This window comes from Phycodurus eques, chromosome 17 (assembly GCF_024500275.1).
Source record: "Phycodurus eques isolate BA_2022a chromosome 17, UOR_Pequ_1.1, whole genome shotgun sequence".
In the NCBI taxonomy this organism is placed as follows: Eukaryota; Metazoa; Chordata; class Actinopteri; order Syngnathiformes; family Syngnathidae; genus Phycodurus; species Phycodurus eques.
In genome coordinates this window covers 11,937,096-11,958,497 of record NC_084541.1, presented here as the reverse complement: position 1 = coordinate 11,958,497, position 21,402 = coordinate 11,937,096, and the positions used below count along the sequence as shown (strand labels likewise).

The 21,402-nt window shown below is 41.7% G+C and overlaps 1 protein-coding gene across 1 annotated transcript in view; it reads right to left on the bottom strand.

Moving 5' to 3' along the window:
* Positions 1–603: 603 nt before the first annotated feature.
* Positions 604–21,402, bottom strand: part of kctd16b (potassium channel tetramerization domain containing 16b) — an 84,572-nt gene continuing 63,773 nt past the window's right edge. The window contains exon 2 of the mRNA XM_061702463.1: positions 604–5,226. Within this exon, the coding sequence (XP_061558447.1) occupies positions 4,763–5,226 (464 nt within the window). The 3' untranslated portion in view covers positions 604–4,762. The remainder of the gene's footprint in view (positions 5,227–21,402) is intronic.

The following is a 21,402-nucleotide window of genomic DNA, read 5'->3' as shown; positions in this document are numbered from 1 at the left end:
GACCAGACAAAGCACGGCTCAAAGACCCCTTATGATGACGACAAACGATGGAGTCAGGTTTCCCTTGCCCGGACGCGGGTCACCGGGGTCCCCCTCTGGAGCCATGCCTGGAGGTGGGGCTCGAAGGCGAGCGTCTGGTGGCTGGGCCTGCACCCATGGGGCCCGGCCGGGCGCAGCCCGAAAAGGTAATGTGGGTCCCCCTTCCTATGGGCTCATCACCTGTGGGAGGAGCCATAGGGGTCAGGTGCAGTGCGAGCTGGGCGGTGGCCGAAGGCGGGGACCTTGGCGATCCGATCCCCGGCTACAGAAGCTGGCACTAGGGACATGAAATGTCACCTCTCTGGCAGGGAAAGAGCCCGAGCTGGTGTGTGAGGTCGAGACGTTCCGACGATATAGCACAGTTTGGGCTCTGGTACCGGTCCTCTCGAGAGGGGTTGGACTCTCTTCCACTCTGGAGTTGCCCACGGTAAGGGGCGCCGACCAGGTGTGGGTATACTTACTGCACCCTGGCTCGGCACCTGTATGTTGGGGTTCACCACGGTGGACGAGAGGGTAGCCTCCCTCTGCCTTTGGGTGGGGGGACGGGTCCTGACTGTTGTTGGTGCCTATGCACCAAACAGCAGTTCAGAGTACCCACCCTTTTTGGAGTCCTTGGAGGGAGTGCTGGAGAGCGCTCCCGCTGGAGACTCCATCGTTCTGCTGGGGGACTTCAATGCTCACGTGGGCAATGACAGTGAGACCTGGAAGGGCGTGATTGGGAGAACGGGCCCCCTGATCAGAACCCGAAATTCTGGTCCACCATCTGGCGTATCAGGAGGGGGAAGCAGTGCACCATCAACACTGTGTATAGGGGGATGGGGCGCTGCTGACCTCGACTTGGGACGTTGTGAGCCAGTGGGTCTGGCTCACAAGCATCTGCTGTCCATCCCTACTTACTATGTACTATATTTATGTTTTTAAGGTTTTTCAGTTCTTCCTTTCTCTGTTGACACCATCTGATTCCCATTTGGGACTTGAAGACTTCTGGTCATGAAAAGATGTTATTTGGGGGCAGCTTCATGAATGATTGATCCGTTTATGTTGGTCTTAACAGAAATCTCATAAACGGGGAGAAAGAAAGATGTGATTTTATATCCATCCAACCATTTTCTGAGCCGCTTCTCCTCATTAGGGTCGCGGGCGTGCTGGAGCCTATCCCAGCTATCATCGGGCAGGAGGCGGAGTACAACCTGAACTGGTTGCCAGCCAATCGCAGGGCACATACAAACAAACAACCGTTCGCACTCACATTTACACCCACGGGCAATTTAGAGTTATCAATTAACCTACCATGCATGTTTTGGGATGTGGGAGGAAACCGGAGTGGCCGGAGAAAACCCACACAGGCACGGGGAGAACATGCAAACTCCATGCAGGCGGGACCGGGGATTGAACCCCAGTCCTCAGAACTGACGCTCTAACCAGTCGTCCACCGTGCCGCCTTAATTGCGTGGCCACCGTGCCGCCTTGATTGCGTGTATTTCTTATTTTCCTCATTTTCAATGCGGCAATATAAAACTTATGTCTTAACATATGTCTGTAACTCATTAATGGTACTGAGTGCCTGGCCACAAAGAAACCCAATAAATTTGGATGTTATGTACAAGGAGTATAATACTGAATTAATATGCTTAGATTTATGGTGTTTATTTACATATCATACATTGCTTTCTTAACTTGAAATGTAGAAAAATTAATCATGGGTGAATTTGTGTGATAATCTATTGTTACTCTATCATATAATAAATCTAAACCCAGCATACAAATGGGAAAATGAACAACATAACTGGTTTTATTACTCCATAGGCCTTTAGGTAGAAAAATAAATATTGGAAAGCTTTTTAATTTCAGCAATTTATATTAACATAGCAAGGGCATTTTTTAAAATAAATACAATATTTAGCCTTATTTTGTGCTTTTAAACTTAACTTAAGTATACATTTTGTAATTCACAACATGCTTTGATTGTATATAGGTCTATTTTTCATGAATACATGTTTGGATGAAGCTCTGAACACAGGAGTTAAATATGAATCATATCTGGTTATATGGATAAATCCTCAAAATTGCTTTTTTTTATTTTTATTTTTTTTTATTAAAAGAATAAATTACTTCAGTTAAATGTTTAGATTTCCACCCTAGCAAATTAATGGTAATGACATTTTATGTGTTGTCTAAATGTCAACCTAATGATGGTGCTTAAAGTCATTTAGCTTCTCAGCTCTAAAAGCAAAAATAACAGGCGCTTTCATTTTCATTTTTCAATTTTAGCAGGACTGTGAAGTCCAGCACGGGCAACAAGGAAAAAAAAAAGAAAAAACATTTCTGAATCTAATTTGGTCAACTTATTGGAAAACACATGGAATACTTGTTCTATCAATAGTGTTTCTGTCAGGCTTCATTAATAACTGTAAACAAGAACCACATATCAGCGCTGTCACCGGAGCCCCTCGTCAATAACTATTGATCAGCTTGTCAACAGTCGGGAAAGAAAAAAGTTAGTATATATTTCTTGCTCTGTGCTTGTTGAACAACTGCATGAATATTCACAGTGTTTGTTGGATTTTCTATTTTTTTTATACTGTATAATATAACCAGTGATATGCGCGAGCAATATACAAGGAAACATTTGTGTGGGTGGGTGTGTGCTTCATCAGGACTTTTATGGCGCCCGTGTAGTTCTCTATGATTTGACCATCAAAACCTTCGCTTTATTGCCCATCTCGGAAATTGCTCTGCAGGAGCCAAAGCAATTCACGGCTCTGCGATTCACTCAGGGGGTGCGCCTTCGCAATAGAACTGATATTAGAACAGGAAAATTAATTTGGGCCGCTGATGAAATTGGAATATTTCCCGCCTCAGAAGTGCGAGAAAAAAGAGTTTGTGTACCCGAGCAGCGCGACTAGAGTGACAGCACTATGAAGACAGTTAAACTGCTCCTGGTGTAGATAGCCGTGACCTTGGGGTCTACCTAAGTGCGAACACTCACAGACAGCGGGTTCTCAGTTTACATTGGTACAAAGCTTCGAAGTTACAAATGATGTGCAATACATATACAGTACTTACTGTGTGTATTGTGACGATACTACTGAGTTGGCATACGTTAGTCAGACTACGTTCCGACTTGCATACAAAATTTTAAACTTCAATAACCGAGGACCCCACAGACATTTCTTTATGTAGTTCCTTTGCTATGTGGGCCCACCGCTTCCGCCCGTGATAGACAGTGACGTTACTTCACTATACAAAACATTTTATCGTAAACGCCACGGCTTAGTATTCAAAAATTGTTTCCTGTGGAACATATTTTCATCTTTTCATTGAACAAAAACCAACAACATCCTAGCCATGTTTTTTGCGCTCTTTCTATTATGTCCTAAGATGCCTCAAGATGGTGTCACAACCCTGACTCATAGTGAAGCAGTAATTGGTGTCAAGGAAGTAATTTAAAGTAGTGCATCTCGACTGAGAGACAAAAAATTTGGGTGGGAAATCGATTACTTGCTATTTTTCTCTGTTCATGACAGTGATGTACCTATGTGGACCTGGCCAAGAAGAAAACCACAAAAATGTATACTACTTATACCAACTCTGAAACATATTTAAACCACTCTTTCCGTTACATTCACTTTTGGGCAATTTTACATTGTAATTGAGTTTTCCCACAAATTGTACATTTGTTTCGGATCTGGTAAAAGTGTTTCACATTTTTGTAATTTTGTTTATAATTCTTGGCCACTATGGTTGCCGGGCTAAAGAAATGTTAATCTCAAGTGTTCACTATCAATTTTTTTAAAATTATGTTCCATTGCAGGTTTGTGTCTTTTTCAGGAATGGCTTTCTTCTGACTTCTGATTTGCTAAAATTGTAGAATCCAGCAGATTTTTTTGGGGATGAATATCTCATGTACTTTTTCTTCTTAGTTTTTATACCAGAATAACTCCAACTTCACTACCAGCTACTTTAAATTATTTGTCATTGTTGCTCTTTTGGCTTTACCGAAAATGGCTTTCTTCTTGCATCTGATTTGCTAAAATGGCCTTTTAGATGTATCAAATCCAGCGTTTTTTGTTTGCTGCATTATATGACATCGTCATAGCTTGTATATGGCCAGATATTTAGTTTGTTTTGTTTTGTTTGGTTTGTTGCTTTATCTTTCATTTTCAGAATTACCTTCAATTTACGATCAGATACTTTAAATGATACAATAAAGGCTTTCTGATTTGCTAAAATAATCTGACACTTGTAGCGTCACCTGTTGCTTCGGCAGGTGCTTGACCGCCTCCAAATACCTTTTCACGCGGACATTTTCAGTAGTTTGTGGGTAAAATTGTGTTTTTGTGATGTTCGGGGAAATTATGATTTTGCCCTTCCCGTTAACCACAGTCTCCTCGTATCACCATTACAGACCCTCTTCTTGGTTCATCTGTCTTCCCGCTTGCTCTGGGCCTCTTCTAAATTATTCAAAGCTGTTAATCACTGAGAGAGATAACAGCAGATACTCAGAGCGCACAGGGAACTAAACGCGCACACACATACTACATACGTTATGTCAATAAGAGAACAGTCTGGTTTTGTATGCTTCTTTTGAGCTTCAGAGTGTCGCTGTTCAACCAACTGGCAGAATGGTGAATGATAGAGTTTAATTATCTTTTTCGCAAAAGTCTCGCTGGACAAAACGTGTAAACAGATCCTTGGCTTCAGCGGTAAGTTCGCCTCATGCTCAGAGGCGGTACTTTCTTAACAAGTCCGCCTGCCACATGTACTTCCGCTCAGGAAACCTCTCGGGAATCTTGATCTTGCGAAAGTCCTGAATGCACCTATCCAGCTCTTCCTCCACCGTCAGCTTCTCTTTGCCTGGCCTCTTCTTACACGTGTTGCTGTCGCGGGAGCTGGAGGTGAGCGTACGCAGTAGGTCACTTTTTCGCCGTTGTTCCGACTGCTGGAGCCTTGCGACGGGTCCCTTTTTTAGAGGCCTGTCCAGAGTTTGGATGATACCGTGGGGGTGCTGCTGGCGGCTGACCGGGCCGCAGATGACCGTCCCCTGTGGGGAGCCAGCCTCGGACTGGCTCTCCGAGCTGGAGGTGGAGAGCTCGTTGAAGGAGGTGCCGCTCTCGCCCTCGCCGTCGCCCTTGTGGTTCTTGCAGCAGCAGCCACAGGGAGGAGACGACCAACGTGATGTGCCACCTGCGCAAAACATACGACAACGAAAGGAGACATTAAGCGGTTGCAAGTCAAGTCAGTTTTATTTATATTCAGTGTTCCCTCACTATATTGCAGATTCTGGATCCTATATGTTTGTTTGTATCAGAAATGTCCGGTATGTTGAAAAATGCGTACCGTATTTTCACGTCCATAACGCGCACTTAAAAGTCTTACATTTTCTCCAAAATGGCTGGGCTGCCTTATAATGCGGCGTGCCTTATATGTGCCCCGAGTTCAAAAATCTGTAAATGTTGTTGTGTGACTTTAATGAGCGCTCCGCTTGACTGACTGGGAGCATTTCCTGCCGACACGCTGCTTATATAGAGGAAGGCGGACGTGACTGTGGACAGCGTGCGGACGTAAAGGGGGAAGGGTGCACGTGACAGAGGAGGCTAAAGACACGCCCCCATTAGGTATATAGTTCCGGTATATGCATCGGTTTGGCTAAGGACCCCTGAAAATGGCACCTACGAAGAGACACGCTTACGAAGCGCAGTTAAAAACTGCAAGCTATTGGTTACGCGGAGGAACATGGGAATCGAGCAGCCGCAGTTGCGAGAGAATTCAAGATCAACGAATCCGTGATTCGCAAGTGGAGGAAGCAGGAAAACGAGCTTCGCCAAGTCAAGAAGACGAATTTGAGTTTCCGCGGAAAAAAAGAAAAACAAAACGCAAAAACAAGGGGAGGTGGCCCGAGTTGGAAGACCAACTCGAGCAATGGATTAATGAGTAAAGAACAGCCGGGAGAAGCGTCTCTACAGTCACCATTCGCCTGAGTGCAATACCTCGGAGCTTGCCATCATTCCGGGAAGCTTGACGAACCGCTGGACATCCGTGTAAACAGGGCGTTCAAAGTGAAGTTGTGAGCGGCGTGGGAGCCATGGATGACAGATGGCGAACACAGCTTTACTAAGACTAGGCCACAATTTGTGAATGGATTGTGGATGCTTGGGCTAACGTGATTGCTTGCACTGTTGTTCGAGCTTTCGTAAAAGCCAGGCATCATTTCTGAGGAGCCGCACGGCAACGAGACTGACTCCGACGAGTACGAGAGGAACTTGGCGTGTTTGATTGAGAACTTGACCAGTTGTTCATTTCGGATACAGAAGATGAGGACTTTGATGGATTTGTGGATGACGATTGATCAAAAAAATAACGCGAGTACATTGTTAAATACTTCAATAAAGTACAACCGAACTCAGTTTTTCTCCCACTGCCTTTTTAAAAAAATTGTTTTTGCGTGCATGCATGCTACTGTATGTTTTAAGATAGTGTATGTTTTACCATGCCTGCGCCCAATAATACGGTGTGCCTTATGTATGTTTTAAATACAAAAATAGACCCCGTAACTGAGACTGTGCCTTTTAATACGGTGCGCCTTGTGGTCGTGAAAATGCGGTAATCAGTAGTTGACCGACTTATCCCATAAACTTATCAAGTATTCGGATAAACATTTATTTTGTGTTATCAAACAACAACAGCAATATCAAATAACAACAGCAATATCAAATATGCATGTGAGGTACAGGTATTATTTTTTGTCAACTTGGGGTTGCCATCGTTTCATTCTACATTATATAGTTTGTGTGGCTATAAATGTGTGTTGTTTTATAAGGTAGGGCCTGGCCTGGTGAGAGCATATGCATGCGTCAGCGAGGGAGAGTGCAGTTGGCTGTTGTTAGCTCAGGTTAGCCAGTCTGTGCAGTGAATGTGTGGTTGTCAGTTACTTAAAGCCTTCTCACCATGAGAAACACGTTATTTATGCAATTGTGTTGTCCCACTGAAACAAGGTTTCTGGTCCAAGGTACTCAGACACTTCATGGTAACTTACTTTCTTTGTTTCTTACTAAGGTTGTCTTTCAAGAATGTGTCAAAAAGCCAAAAGAAGAAGGCAAAACATAGACTTAAGACTAATTTCTTTCATATCGGCTGAAATGAGGTTTTGTGAGGAGCACGGTAAACCCGTGTGATATGCTGACATGCCGAACTTTGTCGCATATATCACCAAAATCTCAGTCCAACCTCAAATTTTACAACTTTTGCGGCATCAGAACTTCATGGTACCACTCTGTATTCCGTTATAATATGAGAAGCAGACAGCAGGAGAAAAGCCAAAGGAAGAATCCATCCCCAACACCACACAATGAAAAGTCATTCAGTGCATCCTCTCAAACAATGATCCACCTTTGGCGACAACTGGCTTTCTTCCAGTTTAATCATAGAGGGGAGCTGGCGGACTATCTCGTATTGTTGAGAAAATTGCAAACATGTATCCATGCTGTCAACGGAAATGGACGTCATACACAAAACCGACAGGCTGTAAATGTACTGGAAGACACCAGAGGCAACTGTGCAACACGGAATTGTGTTTATATAGTGGTAGCAAATTTAACACTCTAGTCTGTAGTAATTTACCTTATAATACCCGCTTTGACATTATGGCTTGTCTCATTGCTACTGCAACACCATATCGTCTACTTTAATATTCTGGCACCCCAACCTGGGCGTTTTGTCGTTGCAGTGCTTTTGTAAACTTTGCCGCATTGTTGAAATGAATCTCGCTTTAATTTCAATGCGTTGTTTTATAACACAAACAATTGTTAGTGTTTTCCATGTATATTCACTAGCTTGGCTTCTTTAGCTTGGGAACATACTGTATATTTGTCACATTAAATTCAGAAGAAAAATAATTATTAATGAATGAACCACTAGGGGCCATATTCTCCTATGTGCTTACACCAGAAAAGGCTCACAGCCACACACTTGTCTGGCTGCGCGGATTCTCCCATACACTTAAGTCTCCCCTTGATGCACCTTTTTGCCAGATACGCTCTGTGGGTGGAGTAACCCTATAATGTGGGCGTTCCCTGTCAAACCTAACTTTCCACACGTTCTGCTGTCGACTGAAGCACTTTTCCTCTTCCAGCTTCCAGAGGCTGGAGTAAGTCTGGCACCCCATGAAGGTGAAACACCATATTGCACTTAAAGTTTGGATTCAGTGACGACATACGTCGCCAGTCGCCCTACATTGTTCCAGAAAGCTATCATATGTATGTAGTGAAACTGAACAAAACATATTCTGTTGAGGTGATCAAAGAAGCGCTGTGAGTCAGCTATTAGAGCGTTTTAGCCATAGTATTTAATTTACGCCAGAATTTTTTCACCTATAACAGCAAGGAGCAATTCCGCTTAAAACGTGACGCGGCCAGCGTTAAAAGAGAAAAGTATTTTGAAAGTGCGGAACTCCTACTATAGAAAACGATCTACCGTACATTCATCATAATGGCACAATGGTGAGTTTTTTTATTGATAGACCTCCAAAAATGCATTCAGTCATAAGCACAGTGCTTTGACTAAATTACTTTTATTGGATTTATTTCACACAGAATTAAAAAAAAAAAACATAATGAGGATTTGTCAATTTAAATTAGGCAATTTTTCAAATTTAGTTTCAGATTTACAATTTACACACATATATAGACACACACACAGACTTTTTTTTTTTTTTATTGAAGTAGCCCATACAATCGATTTTTGGCAGGATATTATTATTATTATTTAATTTATTATACATTTGCCATCTTCAGATAAGGTTATTTTTTTATTGGGTGTGCAAAGGTGTATCAAAGTTATAACAAATGCTATTTCAAACTTGTAGGTTACAAGGCAACATCTGTCAAATGTTCAGTAGCAAACTATTGTAATCCTGCAACTCATTTACTCAACTGTAGATGGTGGGAGGCGTCACCGCCGCGAAACGTTAGATCATCTTTAATAATGTGCTGCTAGTGCGTTAGCGACATGCAGAATGACTCGACACTTTAATTCACCCGAGAGACTGTGTTGGTGCTGCTGCTCAGCAGTTAACTTTTTATTGTTCATACATGAAGGGTAAAATCTAGGACCTCAGATAATTACAGTTACTACTCGTGACGGTAAAAGGGAGGCCTTTATTCGAGGAAGGCGTTTATTTTCATGAATTATAGGGAGAGCCACTATTTGAGGAAATACTGTCACGCTGACTGGCTTGTCAGCAAACGCAAAATCTGTTTGTCATTTGTAGTTACCATCGTGACTTAAGTAAATTAAATTAGAAAGCCCATGAGTGGGGGGGAACCTCACTTTTGCTTTAACATCGCAAAGGAGCGTTTAAAGATGTGATGCGGATAAATGTATGTAATGCAATGATACAGTACTGGGTTAGGTGTCTTATGAGCCATTATTCAAATCAGTGGTTATCGAGACGTAACCCGTTGAAGAGCACAGCCTCATATCTCTGTGAGCAAAAGAAGAAATGAGGCACACCTACCGTAACTCCCGGAAACAGCCATTTATTTTTCATACCAACCTCCTGCATCATTAAATGGGTATCTGTTGCTGATGCACTAGTTTGTTTAGTGAGGAACTGGATCATAACCCCAAATCCCCCCTCCACCTGCTACAATACCATCTGTACAAGCTTTTCATGCGTCCACTATTCATTAATTTCAATAGAGCTGTTGGTTCTTTTCATATACTGATAAGTATTCGCTTCAGTCAGAGTGTCGCTATAAATAAGCCTGCTCAAAATAAACACACCGCACGCACCTGACCACCAACACTCCGATTGTAGCTCCAAAGACATAATTCATAGCGCCGACAATACAGAGGAGCAGATGCATTACATAGAGAATATGGCAGAAATCCTAATCAACTGTAGGAATCCTCGATTTACGGCGGAGTTCTGTTCCAATGGCGGCGGTAATCTCGGACTAATCTATGTCAATGCAGTAGAACTCATAATTACAGTAAATATTTAAATGAAAAACATGTTTAGGCATAAATATAAATCGATCAAATGGAAAAACAGTAAGTGTGTGGGTAACTGGGTGTGCGTTCTTGTGCTTGCGTTACCTTTTATTTCTGCGCAAACCAGTTTATTGTGCGCGGTTCATAATCTCCTAAAACCATCGCAAATTGAGGAACATCTGCAATAATCAATTAGGGATTAGTCGAAACCCTTTACCCGGACTACATGATTCAAATGACGTAACTCCAATAGGGCTGGAGTTGAAATCAGGCCTCTTTTTTCAATGTAGATCGAGTCTATCAGTGTTATTGTAACGTAAAGATATCGGATATGTATATATACAGTATTTCAAACTTACCCACTGTGAATGTGAACACCCACAGTGTTGAACAAGAAAATTGGTAATTTCAAGGTTACCTGTATTGCAATCAATTGGGAGTCAACTAAACGTTCTGTTTAATATAATATTTTTTATTTCATTATTATTAACTTTTATGTTGTCGCTGTCTGTTATTGACACTTGGGTGTGGGCTAGTGTTGGCTGTTCTGTAACAAAATCTCAGATGAAACCAAACAAGATTGAACTTTCGTGCCATAATTGAAAAAGAAAGCAGCATCAGGCTTTGGGGTTGTTTTTCTTCAGCTGGAACTGGAACCTTAGACAAGGTGAAGGGAATTATGAACAGTTAGAAATTGTCATGAAAAGCCTACTAAAACATATGAACTTTATTTGGGGTTAGTAAGAGGCACTTTAAATTGTGGACGGGGTGTGCTGAGGCCCATTTAAAATGAGTTTAAATTTGATTGATTAATAGCTGGGATCGGCTCCAGCACACCCGCGACCCTAGTGAGGAGAAGTGGCTCAGAAAATGGATGTATGGATAATTTTGAACACAGCCACATCCCAGTTAATAAGAGGGTGTGCACATTTGTGCGACCAAATTATTTCAGGAATGTTTTACTTCCCCTCTGAAAAAGTTTAACACAAATTAAATGGAGTTGTACATGTTGTGCGTCAGATTAAAAGTGGAAAAAGTTTTGAATTTATCTTTTTAATTCTTTTTTTTTTACACAACAAAGACCTTGCTTTTGAACAAGGGTGTGTAGACTTTTTATATTCACTCTACCTGTAATATAGCGTACTTGGACCATATTGAATGGTGTATGCTATTGTTGTAGTTTAGGTGTCTATATTTATTTAATCAATCAGCGTTTTTCAATGACGTTAAGATGACATTGACGGGGTTTATGTGATCAGTCCATTTACGCGGAAGATATCAAGTTGATATTGGGAGAGGCTTGATTTTGATCTGAAGATTTCCAATTCCACATTTTCCCCCCCTCTTTACCCTGCCACGATCCATGTACGAATTGTCACTTGAACCATGTTTGACATTTGTATGCTGTGGCAACAGTTTGGGGTAGGCCCTTTTTCTCTTCCAGCATGACTGCCCCATTGTGCAAGGTCCATAAAGGCATGCTTGAATGGTGTTGAAGATGATTCTGGATGAATGGACACCATTTATCTCAAACACTCCATAATCTTGTAGAAAGTCCTCCTAGAAGAATAGAAGCCCCTCCCCTCGATTCCTTGGATAGTTTTGTCCATGACTTCGGTGCAAACACTACTTTCCATTTTAATTAAACAACACCAATCAGTGCCACATCCAATGCAAGTTAAACATGCAGCACTTAATAACTTGCTTGAATTACTAATGACAAAAACAACCAGGAGGAACCTGTGTGAACATTTCAATGTTTGAGACACACACACAATTAAAAACACGGCAGTCCATAGGTAAACAATGCATTCATCATACATACAGTATTAATGCAAAGCAAAGTATCATTAGTTTGCTGAAGCTAACATGAGTTCATTATGTCAGCGGTGCATGAAAAAGAGGTCCTCTGCTTGATGCACGGCAGCCTAGTAATTGGGGTTTTGAAAAATGGCCCCGAACTCCTATAAATTGTTAAAACTGCCAGGAGCCAATTTGCTTGTCCACAGCAAATTAATAGGATGTCATACGTCAACCCTCGCTAACAAACTTGACGGACAACGTTCTGATTAAGCCTCAGCATCGCGTAATTACACTCACCTCACTTTAACTTTTCACAGAGTGACTCCTGACCAGGCTAGGCCGCTCGAATCGTAAATGGACGCACGACTCGTGGGGATCTGCTCATTAATGGTTTGGATTTCCCATCAAAGCTTTAGTGGAGTGCTGATAAATGACTGAAAATAAATTCAATCAAAGACATTTGCAGGGGCATTAAATCCAATCAGTGCTAACTTAGATATGGGAAAACAAAAACAAAAAAACAAAAAAAAGTGAGTGGGCTCGCCGCAGTGGTATAATTAGGCTGTGAAAAAGGACCCATCATCCGTATGCAGCGTTGATGCATCATCATAGCGCAATCACGTCAGCAGTAAAAACAATTTACACTTCTAATTGAAGTGAATGTGTTGCAGGCTTTCTCATTGCTATTTCCAATGTACATTCATAATGCCCGGCTAACTGAAGTGCAAATTAGGTTACTGTGTTTGCTTTAATCGTTGAACTTTTGCTTTCAAACTTTTTCATTGCGCCCGCAAGTTATCAGCTCCACTGATAAATCGTTAAATGACTTTGGCGACGTTTCGCTCATGCCCACGTATTCGCTTTGCTTTAGCTCTATTTGTTCAGTTCGAGGGGAAATGAAGTCCAGTTACACTTGCAGAAAAGGATGTTTATGGCTCGAGAACATCTCAACCCTAATTACAAGAAAATAAATGAAGAAGTCCATAACATTTCCATCCAATGAAATCCTCCCTTGTCTGTTGAAATTCGAACCCCGCCAGCTTACCCGCGAGCCTCATAAGTATAAGTGTTATGGAAAATGGATGGATGCATAGTTACGAGAGGAATAGCTGAAAATATGCGATATAGTTTCACTCCTCCAACACGTTTTAAACACACACTTAAACTCAACTAAACGTGTAGAAAATACTTTTTCGTAGAAAATACAGCTCATTGGTAGGGCACTAATGTAAGTCATTCTACGCAAATGAAAAAAGAGTACTCGCTATTAGTACTGTTATATTGCCTGTCTACATGTTGTTGCTGAACCGTTTGGTTCAATGCGTTGCTTAAAAGGGTTAAAGCACTGCAGCATATGCTAATTAGCATTAGCATTAAGTTAATTTGGCCTTTTTTAGACAGTTGTTTGACGGTTTGAAATACACAACGCGTCATAACTTTTGTTTTATGTTCAGTTTGACATTAAACGTCAGGTGGGAGTGGCATTAAACAGCTTGAAGCCTATTTTTTGATGAATTGTTCACTATTGGCCTATTCGCTTAAAAATCAGCAAAACAGCAGAAGGCAACGATTGCTGAGTCAGATTATAGTACAAGCCTGACCCTGATTTGAAACATCCTGTTAAATGTCACTGCATCTTCTCTTTACATAGAAAATGCATACGTCGGCATTTTGTTGTTGTTGTTGTTGTTGTTATTTTAAAAAGCAGAACTCTTGGATCGTGCAAGATTGAGTAGGTGTGACTATTGAACTGTGCTGTGTGTCTGCGTGCATGTGTGCGTGTGCGCCCGTATGTGCGTGCCTTTGGCCACCCCTGCATGTGCATGTGACATTGGGCGTCCCGCTATTTTATCTGTACGCCTCCTGGCACAGGGGAGAAGGCCGATGTCAGTTAGGCTTCCCGCTTATGTTGTCAGAGGTGTCAGACTGTTGGCCTTCCCTCTGGCTGCCATCTTTCTTAACGTATGCGTTTGTGTGTGTGCGTGTGTGCCGCTCTACGTACAGCAGCTGATTCAGCTGGGGACCTGATTGAAGTCTAATGAATCTTATTACACACACACACACACGCACACATACAAACCCCTGATGCTTTCTGACAGCTGCACTGATGTATTGATCTCAGCAGTAAAATCTGCCATGTGTGCTCCATCTTTTCCACAACTGCGACAATAAAATGCAATCTGCGCATCATCAAACTTTTTATTTTTTTTGTATAAGCGATAAAGGAATCAATCATTCATTTATGTTTTACTCACACAACTCAAGAGCTTGTAAATTGTCTCGAATAAGCAGGCGGGAAACTAAAATGTCTTCCATTATGTTAATGGTGTTTATTTATGAGTCATGCAAATATACTATCACACACGTTTCCTTATTCCAGTGCTCTCCTTTAAGGCGAGTACTGATTGGCCGGCTGCATCAGTAGAAGCATATGGACGATTGGCTTTCTGATTGATTTCTGTCATGCAGCCCAGCTCTGTTCGCCAGAGATAAATGATGCTGCAACACCGGAGGCAAATAAATCCTCTGCCCATCTATCACCTCTTTGAGCATACATCTTCCTCATCACTCTTGTCATTCTCTTCCTATCTTTTGTCAGGATTTTTCGGCGTTGTGTTTCGCATCAGGTTTATGTTCCCTTTAGGGCCTTGTTAGCCTCATTAGAGTTGTAGGCGCAAAAGTGAAGGAGAGCAAAGTTGTTGTCAGGGCTTTTTGCTCTTGCCAAATGTGAATCCTCCAGATCTGTAGGAGTTTTTGGACCAATGGCTGTATCCCATTTGAGGGATTATATCCTTCAGAGAGTGCATTTGACATTAAGGAAACAGTGGCAAGGTTTCAACAATAAATTATTTGTTTTTAACTTGTTACGTGTGTGGAGTTTGCATGTTCTCCCCGTGCCTGCGTGGGTTTTCTCCGGGCACTCCGGTTTCCTCCCACATCCCAAAAACATGCATGAATTGGAGACTCTAAATTGCCTGTAGGTGTGACTGTGAGTGCGAATGGTTGTTTGTATGTGCCCTGCGATTGGCTGGCAACAAGTTCAGGGTGTTCCCCACTTCCTGCCCGATGATAGCTGGGATAGGCTCCAGCACGCCTGCGACCCTAGTGGGGAGAAGCGATACAGAAAATGGATGGATGGATGGAACTTGTTATGTTTATCGTTTGTGGTGAAACTAAGGCCATCTCTGTTATTGTGTATAGTGTCATTAAATAATGTTGAAATAATGAATTCATGATCGAGAGTGTTCCCTGCATTCCACTTCTGGTCTCACACGTTTTGATATAAGGGTTTATACGTAATGATGATCAGTTTAAATGCTTTGTATAAAGGTTGTCACCCAAGTTTTTGTAAAACAGGGAAACTTTTGAATCAGTCTCATAGTCTTGTAAGCAGCTACATGCACTTACCAAGGTGTACAGTGGCATAATATTTCAATGTGAATTTCAATTTCACTTAAAACCTAGTCAAGTTCTTTGTACAGATTTTATTTTTTTTTACTAATCTACAGGTAAATTAACGAATAAAAAATGGATTATGACAAAGGAAAAGTATGGGTAATAGAAGACAAGGCATGAATAATTAAGCAAAAAAGTAAAAAAAGAAAGATATGGCGGTTGAGAACAGTTAGGCAGCTCAAGTTTGCAAAGGGGGTATACCGCTAATGTTATGCCAGAGTAGCATCTGCTCCATTTGCACACTGACTGAGGAGTATCTGCAACATTTGCACAGTCAACATTGTCCCAGACGATCGTACTACTCGCTTGAAGTCTCGGCGCCCTTTGCACAATGGTCATTGCACCGGACTATTGTAATATTAGTCATTTGAACTGCTCTAAGTGGAAGAGGACTCTGCATCTTTTTGCACAATTCTCTGCATCTTTTTTGCACAATTCTCTGCATCTTTTTGCACAATTGTCCAAAAAAAATAAATAAATAAATAAATAACCGGCCCCGCCTGTGTAGAGTTTGCATGTTCTCCCCGTGCCTGCCTGGGTTTTCTCCGGGCACTCCGGTTTCCTCCCACATCCCAAAAACATGCATTAATTGGAGACTCTAAATTGCCCGTAGGTGTGACTGTGAGTGTGAATGGTTGTTTGTTTGTATGTGCCCTGCGATTGCCTGGCAACCAGTTCAGGGTGTACCCCGCCTCTTGCCCGATGACAGCTGGAATAGGCTCCAGCACGCCCGCGACCCCAGTGAGGAGAAGCGGCTCAGAAAATGGATGGATGGATAATAATACTGTACATTACCAGAAAACTACCAACTCTTTATTGCTCAGTGACTGTTTTTCTCAATGTCTTTATGTCTCAAAAGTGTTCTCTGTCAATTGACTGTCTGTTGTCATACTAGAGCGGCTCCAATTATCTGAGACAAATTCCTTGTGTGTTTTTTGGACATACTTGGCAAATAAAGATGATTCTGATTCTGATTTATCCCTACCAATCACTAATGCACCAACCCTTCATTCCAATAATGTAATGTTGGGAATGCTAACATGTAGCCAGATAACAAACTGATCTTAGTGTGAGGCTAGGAACATATGACACAATTGGAAATTGTCCCACAGACTTGATGCTGTCACAATTTTGTGGTGATGGTGAAAAAAGATGAGGCAAGATGAAGGTCAACAAAAAGATTTATGATCAAAATACAAAAACAACAAACAAGGAACATGGAACATATAAATAACTAAATTAAAGTCCCAAAAATCCAGATACAAAGTAATAAAACTTCACAATAGGGAACATGACAAAACTGGCAACATGCAGAAACAACAATCTGACACAGACTCAACAAAGCCAGGGAACTAAATTCAAACAAATTGATGAGACGACGAGGCACACCTGGACAAGACACGGGTGGCTGGAGGGAACTGATTGGTTGCCACAAGGTAGGGAGTTTGACGAGAACAGGTGCAAACGTAAACCAAACGAGCAGACAAAGACATAAACACGTGACACAAAAACTTGACAAAACATGAAACAAACTAAATCTAATCAAAACCAAATCAACAAAAAAACAGATCATGACAGATGGGTCCAATTTATCAAGCCTCAACGGGCTTTTCAGAGGTGAAAGTGGTCATCTACAGACTGCGTAGACTTGGACACAGCTGCAGGTATAGTCTTCTGTGCATGAATGGGTTAAATAATCAATCGATTGAACATTAATAATTTGGTCAATTGAGAGGAATTGGTTGATTCATGATGTCCTGAAGCAACTGAAGCAAAATGGAGTGCATGACTTAAATGGAACCAACAGAAGTGCTAAGTCTCAGTTTGCTTTCCAAAGAAGTAAAACATGATGCCCGTTATGGGAAGTTGAAAGACATCCACGCAGACCTCCACTATGGCACAAACTTCTTTGCGCAGCATTTTTGGGTCAGTACAGAACGTTAAGAGAGATTATCTTATCGTGTTAAAAATATATATCTTTTAAAAAAAGATATTTTCCCCACAGTTGATCAAGGAAATGTCGTCAAATGCCGCTCCCTAATAATAAGGCGGACGGATTTGCTGAAACACAAATATAAAATCTCGTAATTCCATACTGACAAGCTTCACATTCGCTTTTGAAAAAATAATTAGAGAATCAATCAGCATCTTTTGAGACTAAAGAAACGTAAGTCACTAAAAGCAAAACTGTTTAACGATGGCAACTCCCATGGAGAATGGCATAGATCATGGCTTAGAAGCAGTTTTTTTGACAGTAGAAAAATGATTGAAAAACACTATTGAGAGTTTTTCTTAACGGAGAGGATACTTCTAACTATATCCTTCTCTCAATCAGGTTTATCTGTTTGAGACTGATATGTTGACATAAGAAAAAACATCATATGAGACAGGATTGACTTGCACGCAATATGTAAAATGTGTGGCTTATGTCCTTTTCAAACAACAATGGATGCTTTCTGTCCTCTATCCTTTAAGTACACCTGTCTTTTGTTTGACCGCACCATCCCAAAATAGGTCCCTCTTTTTTGTTTGCACGTCATTGTGCATTGGATGGGACAGCGAGGATTAGACGACGGTACTTAAATCAGGAACTGTAACTTACAAACTTAATTCTTCATTGGATAAAAAATGTAAGCCACAAGCTGTCTGCATAAGCCTCATTGTCAACACCACATAAGCCCGGGATCATTCACGCTATGTCAACTACGTCACAATCAGACCAGTAGAACATTTTTACAGGGGAGCTTGAAAAAGGTGGAAACTGACTCTCGTCAGTGGCCAAAGCGCTGGCTTCCTGTTAGCTGGTATGGCAACAAGGCAGGCTGCACATTTTCGCTATTTTTATTGCATGACATATTCTGATATTGTGTGAAAACAGTGTTCTATTTGCTATCCTCAAATAACATTCTCATAGATCCATCCATCCATCCATTTTCTGAGCCGCTTCTCCTCATTAGGGTCGCGGGCGTGCTGGAGCCTATCCCAGCTATCATCGGGCAGGAGGCGGGGTACACCCTGAACTGGTTGCCAGCCAATCACAGGGCACATAGAAACAAACAACCATTCGCACTCACATTCACACCTACGGGCAATTTAGAGTCCCCAATTCATGCATGTTTTTGGGATGTGGGAGGAAACCGGAGTGCCCGGAGAAAACCCACGCAGGCACGGGGAGAATATGCAAACTCCACACAGGCGGGGCCGGGGATTGAACCCCGGTCCTCAGAACTGTGAGTCTGACGCTCTAACCAGTCGTCCACCGTGCCGCCATTGTCATAGATATTTTACTCAAAAAAATATGTAATTTGGCCATCAATACAGTATCACCGTAGGCTACTGATACAACATCCTACAGACTCAATCATGTACACGGAACTAACAAAATTTATTTTAATTGACAATTAATTGATAATATTTCCACTTATTTGCCTTTCTGTGACTCTTTCCATCTCTGTCACTGCTGCAAACTGCTGATGACACTTCGCTCTGAAGCAGCATCCTGTTTAAACCCTGGCAATGGCGAGGGGCTCTCGATCAATTGCTAGGTGTCGTCTTGGTCTCATGATGTAAAAATGTGAATAGCATAATGTAGAGGAGTGTTTAAATTCCAATTCTGATTTTGCATCAGGAAATGTATTGGTCTATTTGTGGATCCAACACCTGTTGTGAATTTTTATATTCGGCTCCTTGTTAAAGAACAACTTGCGCAAAAAAGTACTGAAACATTGAGCAGTGGGACGTGCATTCAAACGTTTAGATGAGGACAAATTAAGTTCACCTGAAAAGATTATAGTCCATTTTAGGTTCATCCTGAAATTCCACCCAGAAGCCACATATACCCAAGTTTTTGTTAGTAGTGTACAGTATATTGTTATTGGTAGAAAACACCTCAGACAGAATTGACTAGCAAGGAATGTGTGCTTTAGTTTTCTAATCATCAATAGAAAGTGGTCTCCCAGTCTCGATTGTGTTTCCGTTGTTCCCAAATCAGGATCCTTCGACAAGCTACAGATACTAAATCTCTTAAATGTTTAGTGGGCTATTCTGATAAGTTATCTATGGTGAACTGGCTTTGAAACACAATGTCACTCCCTTTTGTTGTTGTTTCAGGTGCAGGAGCACAACCCGATGCCATTGCGGGTTAAATACATCGACAAAGCGCTAATGTGTTTATCCTTACAAGGGCGCAGTTTAAGGGAGGTTAACGGAACAAAAATGAAAGTTGGCAGTGATTTAGCTTGTTGGCCGAGAGCGCCAAAGCACAACAGACGCGTCGCGTTTGTCTTGTCTCTGAGCTGTCGATGGTCAGATATTGATTTGCCGCTCCCCAGCCTAGGAAATGAGTTCTGGACAAAGATGTCAGCTGTCTGATAAAAAATTCCGAACGCGGCTGACGTGATTGATGGCTTTGAGATATCTATGCAAGGGTGACATAATTGATATTAAGCATGCGGCCTTTATCCACCCCTCCCAACTCTCCTTCCTCTCGCGACCGCATAATTACGCCATCGTGACACAGCGTGAAATTATGTGTTTAACAGTTGAGGCTAAAAGCTGCCACATTTAATACGTCATCCCAGTAATCGAGGAATCAATGCAGCATTGGTGTGTTTTTGCACTCGTCTACTATCGCCGCCAATTAGGTTTTCAGGTGCATGTGTCTACAAGCAACCTCTAACTAGCTTTTAATTGAGCTTTTGTTTAAGGATATTTTAGCGAAGTTTGTCAACGGTTGGCTGTTATTAACGTTTTGTAAGAATGAACACATTTACATAATAAAACAGTACCACACAAAAATAATAAATGTCTCTTCTATATTTGCATTTTATTCCTGACAAATAATTACCCATAAATTAAGATTTTTTTTTATGTAAAATTCAGCAGTTTAGATTTTCTGAGTAGAGTAGGTTTTACTTTATTTTATTATTACTTTTTTCTTATTTACTTCATACTACTTATACTACGAGGCCTATCCCATATACAGTGGGTACGGAAACTTTTCAGACCCCCTTAAATTTTTCACTCTTTGTTATATTGCAGCCATTTGTTAAAATCATTTAGGTTCATTTTTTCCCCATATTGACAGAAAAAGTTTTTATTTTTATTTTTGCTGATTTAATAAAAAAAGAAAAACTGAAATATCACACAGCCGTAAGTATTCAGACCCTTTGCTGTGACACTCATATTTAACTTGGGTGCTGTCCATTTCTTCTGATCATCCTTAAAATGGTTCTACACCTTCATTGGAGTCCAGCTGTGTTTGATTATACTGATTGGACTTGATTAGGAAAGCCACACACCTGACTATATAAACCCTTACAGCTCACAGTGCATGTCAGAAGGTCAAAGAAACTGCCTGAAGGGTTTAGAGACAGAATTGTGGCAAGGCACAGATCTGGCCAAGGTTACAAAAAGATTCCTGCTGCACTTAAGGTTCCTAAGAGCACAGTGGCCTCCATAATCCTTAAATGGAAGACGTTTGGGACGACCGTAACCCTTCCTAGAGCTGGCCGTCAGGCCAAACTGAGCAATTGGGGGAGAAGAGCCTCCACCAGTCGGGCTTTATGGCAGAGTGGCCCGACAGAAGTCTCTCCTCAGTGCAAGACACATGAAAGCCCGCATGGAGTTTGCTAAAACAAAACACCTGAAGGACTCCAAGATGGTGAGAAATAAGATTCTCTGGTCTGATGTGACCAAGATAGAAATTATTGGCCTTAATTCTAAGTGGCATGTGTGTAGAAAAGCAGGCACTGCTCATCACCTGTCCAATACAGTCCCAACAGTGAAGCATGGTGGTGGCAGCATCATGCTGTGGGGGTGTTTTTCAGCTGCAGGGACAGGGAGACTGGTTGCAATCGAAGAAAAGATGAATGCGGCCAAGTACAGGGATATCCTGGACAAATACCTTCTCCAGAGTGCTCAGAACCTCAGACTGGGCCGAAGGTTCACCGTCAAAAAAGACAGTGACCCTAAGCACACAGCTAAAATAATGAAGGAGTGGCTTCAGAACAACTCTGTGACTGTTTTTGAATGGCCCAGCCAGAGCCCTGACTTAAACCCAATTGAGCATCTCTGGAAAGACCTGAAAATGGCTGCCCACCAACGTTCACC